The sequence below is a fragment of the Fukomys damarensis genome, unplaced genomic scaffold, assembly GCF_012274545.1.
Source record: "Fukomys damarensis isolate Sample0158 unplaced genomic scaffold, DMR_v1.0_HiC HiC_scaffold_37, whole genome shotgun sequence".
NCBI classification, from domain to species: domain Eukaryota; kingdom Metazoa; phylum Chordata; class Mammalia; order Rodentia; family Bathyergidae; genus Fukomys; species Fukomys damarensis.
The window spans coordinates 8,180,511-8,190,501 of NW_022900949.1; the positions used below are offsets into that span (position 1 = coordinate 8,180,511).

The 9,991-nt window shown below is 60.8% G+C and overlaps 1 protein-coding gene across 1 annotated transcript in view; it reads right to left on the bottom strand.

Annotated features, from left to right (window-relative positions):
- Nucleotides 1-9,991, bottom strand: part of Kdm4b (lysine demethylase 4B) — a 73,587-nt gene that overhangs the window by 62,646 nt on the left and 950 nt on the right. Inside the window, exons 2-3 of the mRNA XM_033759608.1 lie at nt 2,927-3,092; nt 1-110 (exon numbers count right to left, since the gene is read on the bottom strand). The exon at nt 1-110 is cut by the window's left edge and continues 11 nt beyond it. Coding sequence (XP_033615499.1) covers nt 1-110; nt 2,927-3,067 — 251 coding nt within the window. The 5' untranslated portion in view covers nt 3,068-3,092. The remainder of the gene's footprint in view (nt 111-2,926; nt 3,093-9,991) is intronic.

A 9,991-nucleotide genomic window follows, 5' to 3' on the forward strand; every position in this document is an offset into this window, starting at 1 on the left:
GTGAAGAGCCCCGACTGGCCCGTCACCACCTGCTGGATGGGGGCTGGGATGACCACGTCGTCGATGTCGTCGTACGTTTGCCTGGGTTTCCACTCCTTCGGGGGGATGATCTGCAAGACAGGAAGGGGCATCGTGACACAGCTCCTGCCACCGCGGGTCGGCCCGGACACGCTGGACCCCGACCCGGGCTCCGGGCCAGGAAGCCAGGTACTGGTGTGGCTCTGACTGCAGGGCACAGTACTGCCCCGGAGAGCAGGGAAAGCCGGCCACGACCCAGGCCGGTGGTGGTGCCTCGGAGCACTGGCCAGGTGCTGAGGTACAGTCCCACACTCCTGGGGTTTGTGACAGGAGAGGGTAGGGGACAGCTCAGGAGGGCACAGAGAGAAGGAGGACACACAGGCGAGGCCACAGGGCAGGCAATGATTTCAAACGGACCGAGAAAGTGACAGTTCCAACGAGGACGAGCGACTAGGGGTGGGGACAGGGCCTGTGCACAGCTGGGTGCTGTGCCAAGCTGAGGCCCCAGCACCTCTGCTCCCCGCAGCAACTCGGGGGGTGGCAGAGCAGTACCCCATCCACAGCTGAGGATGCTGAGCCCAGCAGCCCCTGCAGGGAGGGTGGGGGCGGGACTCACGGCGCGGCACGGCAGGCTCTTGCTTGGCTGCCTGCTAAGGATAGAGGGCCGTGGGCAGCTACGATCACCGACGCAGACAGCCGGCTCCCAGGGGAGCAAGCCCAACTCACATGTGACTGTCACACTGCGGGCGCCCTGGCCTAGAGCAGGCGGAGGCCAGGGATGCTGCTCGGTGCCTGCAGTGCCCGGGATGCCCGCCCCGGACGCCTCGGCCCTGTGTGTCCACGGTGCCCTGGGACCCCGACTTGGAGCTGACGAGAGACACGAGCCACTCTCTCCAAGGGCCTCTCCCCCACCACACTCTCAGCCACGGCCAAGGTGCAAGGGTGCCTGGGTGCCCGAGTCTAGTGCAGGTCATGTGACAGGAGGGCCTTGAGGTCAGCAGCCAGCAAGCAGTTTCCTGGACCTCAAGCCAAGAGCTGAAATTCCAGGATGAAAGAGGGGCAAGCAGACAGCACAGAGACCACTCACTGGCTGTGCGGTGATGGAGGCTGTGACTCTCAGCTGTCTTTCCTTTCCTTTTTGTTTGTTTTTGTTTTTTTGGTACTGGGGATCGACCTCGGGTCCCTGCGCGTGCAAGGCAGGCAGTGGAACCATAGAGCTAAACCCCTGGCTCTCTTTTCCTTTTCTTTTTGGAGATCAGGTCTCACTAACTTGCCAGGATGGCAAACTTGTGATCCTCCTGCTTCAGCCTCCCAAGAAGCGAGAATGCCAGGCAGCTCCTGGTGCACAGGGGCCCTGCCTCACGGGGCGCCTGTGCCTCCTACACAGGGGAGTCCGCAGCTGACTGCAAGCTGAGCTGAGCCTCAGGAGGCAGCTTCCCAGCCCTTTACCGTCCCAGGTGCTGCAGGAGGACGAGGCAGGAGGACTGGAAAGCCCAGCCTGGGCAACTGGGTAAGACCTGTCAAACAGTCTACAAGGCTGCCCCACCTGCTGCCCCTCTGCTCAGGCACCCCTGTTGCAGACACCTAAATGAGCCCAGACTCTGGACGTCCGGAGGTGTCTGGTCTGCACAAGAGCTGTGCTGGTGGGCACGGGGACGGGCATGGCACCTGGGGAAGCTCGAGGTCCTGATGCCACACTCTTCTGTCCCCTCCCTGGAGCTCGAGAAAAGTGCATATCCACCAGTGCTGGGAGAACAGGGAGGCCACACAGGCAAAGCCACCAAGGCGGACACAGGCAGCAGCCACATGGGAGCAGCCGGGGCCTCCCCGCCCGCCGCACTGGCTGCAGGCACCGCACGCAGAGCCACATCAGCACTGAGGGCACCGGAGCAGCTGACCCCGCAGGAGGGCCACACACACTTACACACAGGGTGCCAAGGCCGAGGGGACCCGGTGGGCTGGCGACGCCCATGTCCCACAGCAGGTGCACAGCTCCAGAGGCTGGCGGCCGGGAGCCGGGGCCCCGTCTGGTGGAGCGGAGGAGCCTGTGGGTTCCCCGAGCCCACCTGCCCCACGGCATGGGGGGGGTCTGCCACATGCGGTACCAACGCACCTGCGGCCTCTGCTCCTCTCCTGCAGCTCCCAGGCCCCCGGCCCCCACCCCATCCTGCCTGTCCCCTCCACATCCAAAGGGGATCCCAAAAGAAAAGGCAGGCAAACAGTGTGGAGGGGGCTTAAAATGGGGTGCGGGCCGGGGTGCGGCTCAGGATTCCATCCTCAGCTTGTCTGTTTTCTTCATTTTTAAATGGTTGGGGGCGGGGTTAAAGGTTATCTTGGAACAGTGAAAGCGGTATGAAATCCACGCTCCAGCGTCGGGAATAAAATCTCACTAGCGCGCTCTGTGTGCGGTGCCTCTAGAGCAGCCGTTTGCTGCCGGCAACAGTGCAGACGGGGACAGGCATTCGGGTAAGGCGGGGTCGCACGGGCGACCACGGGGCTCAGAGACACAGGCGATCCAGCTGGGCCTTGAGCTGTGAAGTGAGCGGCGCATGCGGCCGAGGGTCCTGAGACACGGGCATGTCTGCTACCCTCACGCTCACACACAAGCACGCGCACACACGCACACTCTGTCCCAGGAAGGCACAGGAGCCGGCAGCTGCTTCAGTCTCCAGGGTGCAGCAGGGACTCACGTGTCACCTTCCACCCGGCCCCACCCTTGCACTGACGCCTCCAACAGCCACTTAGCAAGGAGCAGAGACAAAAGCAAGCTCCCAGCCTCTGGGAGACAGGGCTTGGTGCCCAGGTCTGCGTCCCTCCCCACCCACCAGCACGCTGGCAATGAAGGTCAGAGCCAGGAGTCCCGCAGAGAGGCTCACGGGGTCCTCCGCAGGCCCAGGACATCACCCACCTTGGCCAGGCCCGCCCGGTGGGCTCCCTGCGATTCTATGTAGGCCACATATTTGTTGAAGTCCTTAAACTCTTCCATCGTCGGGCGAAAAGTCATGATTTTGCAACTGGGGTTCTGAGCCCCGTGGTCCTCAGACCCCATGGCGGCAGCTGCGCGGGCGCCACACCTGTGGGGAGAGAAGAGACAGTGAGCTCTGGCACTGCCCGCCCCCCAGCCTCTGTGCCCCCAAAGTGCTGAAAATACCCACGGCCACAGGGGACAACGGCACCCTGCCCGGCGACCGGGAGGCAAGGAGGAACTGTGAGCGGCTCCGTCACCAGCGCCCAGCACAAAGAGCAGGATGACGCCAGCTAATTAAAAACAGAGGTGTCCTACTTTTGAAAGCCGAGGCGATACGGAAGCCGGTGCACTTTTAACTGCAGCCCCGGAAGTAAAAGCTGTTGCTGTCAGGGAGTCGTCCTCACAACTGGCTTGGCCTCCAAATCAATACGCACACTTCTGAAGTGCACTCGGGACCACAGCCCTCAACCCGCTCTTGCTGGTGAGAGAGGCTGGGTGTGAGAGGGTCATGGGGCACGGTGGCGCACCCTGTCATCCTGGCACTCTGGAAGGCTGAGGCAGGAGGATGGCAAGTTGGAGCCCAGCCTGGGCAACTCCCTCAGAAGACTCTGGGGACAGAACTCAGCGAAGAGCACAGGAAGTAAGTGGGAAGGTCCTAGGTTCAAGCCCCAGGACCACAGAAAAAGACAAGGGAGGTAGGCAGAGCCCACCAGAGCCCAGACCCGTGGCAGGGAGGTGTGCCCGGCTGTGTGTGCCCCCCCATCAGAGACACTCCGGGCCCCCAGCTATGTACACGCCTGCATGCTGGGCACACACAGACGTCACATGCAGTCTGCAACCCCCCCATCAGCCCCTCCGGGCCCCCAGCTATGTACACGCCTGCATGCTGGGCACACACAGACGTCACATGCAGTCTGCATGCCGCCCAGAGCCTCTGGCACCAGGCTGGAAGCACAGGCTGCAGCTGCTCCCTCCTGTCTCTGGCAGCACCGCCGAACCAGGGAGCATCCTCCTTGGCCGTGAAACGCTCCAAATGGAGTGCAAAGTCCGGGCGGCTCTGAGGTAAGAGGAACCACAGTGCGCACAGACCAGAGAACACAGGGCTGAGGGTGCCCTGTCGCCAGCTGCAGCTCCCCAAGGCAGCACTAGAGGGCAGCACGAACCCAGGAATCCCATACAAGCCTCACCTGGAAGCCCAGGTATGGCTGAAGCAGAAGCAGCACCAGGGGGACACTGAGCCCCTCACCACCCACCCTCATCCCCCGGGAGCACTCGGCCAGCACAGGGACTCAGCACTGGGGACAGTGGCTGAGGCCCCACCCTGCGGGTCCCACCGGCGGGACTCTGGTGAAGGGTTGCCCTGGGGTTACCCATAGCCCACGGCTCTGTGTGACGCCACGGCGTCACAGGTCAGGCTACACATTGCCATGGACAGCAGGGCACAAAGCACTGGGCTGTCACACACATCCCCTGCAGGACCAGTTCGGCCGTGCACCCATCAAGCAGCCCTGGCCGGATGTGAGTCTCAGGAGCCCCAAGGCCACCTCATCGACCCAGCCAACCCAAGACCCACCTCACTGCCTGAAACTCCGCAGCCCCAGACTGTGTGGACCCTCAGTTCCCACCTGGCCACACAGGGCCTCCCAGGTGACACTGGGCCTCTGCCAGACAGGACTCAGCGTCACTGTGGAGCTATGAGGTCTCTGGCTCGCTGTGCACCCGACGGGGGCCGCGCCACGGGACAGGCCACACACCCATGCTGAGGGACACTGCACCCGGCCCAGGACCGCGGCAGGACTCTGCACACTGCTGAGGAAGGGACCGTGCAGGGCCCTGTTCACTCTACTTCACTGGTACTTTTTGAAATGAGTCTGTCTCAAAATAAATAAAAGGGCTGGGATGCAGCTGGGTACGGGGGCCCTGGGCTCAGTCCCCAGGGGAAATCGCACCAGTGTATGCTTTCTATAGGACCTGACTAGAACCCCACCCGGAACCCAGACTCCAGTTCAGCACAGCTGGGGACAGATGAGGGCCCCTGAGGTCTACAGAGTAATGTGCTCCATACAGGAAAGTGGGCCCTTAAATCAGAAGGTGAGAAACAGCCTGCGTTAAAACCGGCCAAGCTCTTGAGCAGGCATTTCTCCACGGCAGACACGCAGACGAGCATGTGAAACGGTGCTCAGTGTCAGCCAGCGTCAGGGGAGTGCACAGCCACAAGGAGCCGGGTACCCAGATGCTCAGGAGGCTGAGGCAGGAGGGTCGTGAGTCTGAGCCCAGCCAGGGTAACTTAGCAAATTCACAAGCCCCGTCTCAAAGCGAGAAATAAAAAGGGCTGGGGGCGGAGCTCTGGGGTGAGTACTTGCCTAGCTTGCTGGAGGCCTTTGGTTTCAGCCAAAAAAAAAAAAAAAAGATCCTCAAGGAGCTAACACTTGGCATCCTCTAGGACACCGGAATAAGTGTTGGCGAGAACCCGGGGGAAGAGCAGCCCTCGCCCTGCAGATGGGGTGCAACAGCGAGCGCAGCACTGTGGACACAGCCATGTTTCCACAGGCGGCTCAGGCTCAGCTCGGTATGGTTCGAGGGGAGTTGTGCATGGGGAGGACAAGGGGACACACAAGGGCCACAGCGCCCTGGGTGGGGCATGCCGGAAGGAACTGCAGTGACAGCTACGCAGCCTGCGGGGTCAGCCCTCTCCACAAGGGAGCCGGCATGGGACCGGGGCTCGGGGACACAGAGCAGAGGGAGGGGCCGGGAGTCCTGGGCTCTGATGGTGCGGTGCCTCTGACGACAGAGAAGTGGTCGGCACTCCTGAGAAGCAGCAGCGCTGGGAAGCAGCACCCGAGGGGCGTCTCCCATGCTCCCCCACCCCGTGCCCAACCCCTCTGCTCCTGAGGTCCCTTCCCCAGAGGTCTGACCGGCAGTGACACCCTACACTTGCCAGAGTCCCAGCTGCCTGAAGACCCCATGCCGCAGTCTCGGTGAGGTCTCCCGCCGCCACAGCACCCAGCACCCAGCAACCCTTTCCTGGCTTCCAGGTGCTGCCCCTGCAGAGGTGGCCACAGAAGCCTGGCCCTAGGTGGTGGCCCGCATGGTGGCAGTGGCCAGAAACCGCCCTGAACAAGGGGCTCGAGACGCTCGTCTCTGGCCCCATCCGCCCAGGCCTAAGTGGGAGGAGAGGTCTGGGACCAGGGCCCACCCTGCTCCCCCAAGTACTAGGCCTGCAATCTCTCAAAGCCCCGGCCCCAGTGCCACCTTGCACCTGGCAGCTCCATGCCAGTCCCCAGTCCCAAGAGCAGAGCTGGGGGCAGCCCTGGGCCCCAGGAACACCAGGCAGCCTGGCTTCCTGAGGACCCCACGTGTGTGTGGCCTGCAGACCAGCAGGGGAGGCAGGTGACGTGAGCCCTGGGGGTCTCACCCTCTTGGTGACCACACTCAGGGTCCTCACCTCGCCATCTGCCGAGTCCCTTCCGCCCCATCAGGTGAGCACCTCCACCAGCTCTGGGGAGCCTGGCACCATTCAGTCTGTCACAACCCACACTTGACCATGCAAAGGAGTGACAGTCCCCACGCTGCTCCCGCCGCCCGCAGATGGAACCCGAGGCAGCCTGCTGTCTGCCCAACACCGTCCCCACCTGCAGCCACAGCCCACTGCCTCAGCCATCCTGGGCCACCGCCATTGCCTTGGCCCCGGCATCCTGAGTCCGGGCTCCTATGGGCTTCAGGCTATGCCAGCGGCACCCCAGAGACCCAAGGGAAGAGCGGGCCCAAGCCACCAGGGACCCCAGACCTCCAGGCCCCAGAGTACCACAGGGAACAGGACACACTCAGACTCACCCAGGACGTGGGGCTGGCCTCAGGACTCCTCTCCTCTGCTTAGTGAGCAAGTCTGGTTCACCCCAGGGACTCTGCTCTCTGTGTACCCAGGGGCCAGGCTGCGTCCACCCCCAGGCCTCTCCTGAGTGCCCTCAAACCACTGAAAGAAGCCATCAACAGCTGCGCATAATGGTGCACACCTGTAATCCCAGCACTCAGGAGGCTGAGGCAGAAAGATCACCGTGATGAGTTCAAGGACAGCCTGGGTCCCATAGTGAGTTCAAGGCCAGCTTGAACTACATAATGAGACCCTGCCTCAAAAAGAAACAAAAAGCAGGGCCAGAGATTTAGCTCAGTGCTTCCGTCACCTGCCTCGCAAGCACAAGGTCCCAAGTTCGATCCCCTGTACCAAAAAAAAAAAAAAAAAAAAAAAAAAGAAGCAGCAGCAAAAAAACAAAACCACTCTTATCATGTGAGTGCAGGAAAAGGACCCAAATCACCCGGCGACATTGTAGCAGGTCCCTGTTTCCCAGCACTCAGTTAGGGGGCATCTGTTGCCAGCCTGGTAGGTGCCTCATCAGTAGGCGCAGGGGCAGAGCAGGGGTCTAAGAGCACCGGGCACAGTGCTGCATGGAGTGCAGGATGAAGACGCGGCCTCCACTGAGTAATGAGAAGCGACCCCTGGCTCGGATGCAACCTGGCTGGAACTGGCGGCCCAGCAAGGAGCGACTCTCGTAGTCTGAGAAAGGACAGAGGGACAACCGCTCCAGTGAGGAGCCGTCTGTATGCAGACACTCACAGCAGTCACAGGGCACCGAGGGGCGGCACCCACCCTCCAACCCCAGGGAGAAAGGGGCCGGGACAGGAGCGTCCGTGCTGCGTCACCACAGCAGCCAATATGGGCAGAGGAAGAGACACACCCAGCAGGGTCCACCACACAAGGGGACGCCACTCAGCCAGAACAGGAGCGAGGCTGGGACGCTCGCCACAGCAGGAGGGATCCTGAGGACGTCGTGCTCAGTGAGAGACGCCAGGCACAGAGGACGCAGTGGGCTCCACGGACAGGAAACACCCAGGACAGGAAGTGGACTCAGGGGTGCTGGGCTGGAAGTGAAAGGGGGCTGCTCATGGGGACGGGCCTCCTCCCGGGGCAAGGGGACCATGTGGAACTCGATGAAGGCAACAGTCACTCGACCCAGAGGATACACTCGAGCTCCGGATGTCCTCTAGAGGGTAGACACACCCAGTTGAGGGCCATCTTGGGAGAAACCACTTCACCCGTCCGAGGCAGTGTACTTGGGGTGGCACCACGGCAGACCCAGGGCATCGTCCCTGGGACGCTGAGGTCCTTGCCCCATCTGCCCCCCAGACTCCCCGTCTGTCCCAGACACCTCTGGCCGGCTCACCTTCCTCGGACACAGGATGGGTAGGTCGAGAGGCATGACACCTGGTGACACCCCAGCACTCGGGGACAGGGACAGCTAGAGAGTTACCACATGGGCAGGATGCTCATTGGAGTTTCTCTTTCTTCTTTTCTGTCTTTGTGTGCTGGGGACAGGCTCCAGGACCTCGCCCATCTGGCACTTGTGCCCCAGCCCCTGCTGTGTAGATGCAGGTACCCAGAGCTGTATCTCATGGAACTGACTATCTGGCATTCACAGGCAGGCTCTAGGGGGACAAAAACGCCACTGGGGCACAGTTAGCCTGACCAAAGCCCCACCAGAACTTGTTCAAGCAGTCCAAGGATGAAGATTTTACACCACAGACCACACAGGCAACACGTTCAGATTTGCAGGTCAGAAAATCTGTCTCAAGAACCCAAGTCTGCTGTCACAGCAGGAAAGCCACCTACGAGGACATGGAAATAAGTAGGCATGGCTGTGTGTCAATAAAGCTTTATTAACAAAAACAAACCGTGGGCCAGATTCACCACAGCCTGCAGCCTGCCCATCCACCACTGCCTGAAGTCCGTCCCTTTTCTTGTCTTCTTCAAGGGAACATGGAGCTGCACTGCACACTGAGCCTCCCGAGACACCCAGGTCCTGGTTCTCAGCCACACAGCTGAGGGGGCCAGGGCAGCCCTACAGAACCTGTGCCGTGCTGAACACAGGCAGCCTCGTCTCAGTGGCTCAGGCCCATGGAACCCTTTGGTGACCACCCCAGCCATGTCTGACCCTGTGTGAGCCAAAGTGACAACCCCAGGGCCACCAGCAAAGGTCACCTATTTGTGTTTCGTTTGCAGCGTGGGGATGGAACTGAGGGGTACCCTGACACCAGGCTACATCCCAGCTCTATTTAATTTTTATGTTGAGACAGGGGTCTGGCTCAAGTGCCCAGGCTGGCCTCAAACTTGCGATCCTCCTGCCTCAGCCTCTCTAGTAGCTGGGATGACGAGTGTGCACCACCACTCCTGGCCAGAGGACACCCCTTTAAAACTCCTGCCCTAAATTGGGGGTGTGATTCAGAGTCAAAGCCAAGGCCTGGCATAAATGAGGACCTGCTCATCCCCAACACCAAAAATAAGCAGGAAGGACAGCTCCACCCTTGACTTCTCAGCAAAGGACAAAGGGAGGAACCGAGGCTGGCAGGTGTCGGGCTGGCCACAGCTGCTGTGAAAGCTTCTCTCAGCAATGAGTCAGGAGAGAGGCTGGGGGGGTGGCGCGGAGCCTGCAGATACCGTCCACAACGAGCAATCACACAAGCTGGGAGCAGAGGTTCTGAATGCTTCGCTGCAGGACAGGATCACAGGATCCAGCCCAGCACTGGGGGACCACGAGTCTCAGTCCAGCCTGGGCAATTTAGCAAGACCCTTTCTCAGAATAAAAACTCAAGGCTGGGCATGGTAGCACACACCTGTAATACCAGCATGAGGGAGGCTGAGGCAGGAGGATCACTAGTCTGGGCTACATAGTGAGTGCCAGGCCAGCCTGGACTATGTAGTGAGACCCTGTCTCAAAAAGAGAAAAAGAAAAACTCCAAAGGGCTGGGGATGCAGCTCAATGGCAGAGTGCCCTTGGATTCAATTCCCAGTGCTTAAAAAAAAATAAATCAGTGTTCAAGCAGACACTGCACCAGTGTTCAACCTAACTTAAGTATTACGCAGCTGGATCAGGGATTTAGCTCAGTGGTGCCACCCCTGCCGTGCAAGCACAAGGTCTTGAGTTTGATGCCTAGTACCCCAAAAAAAAAAAA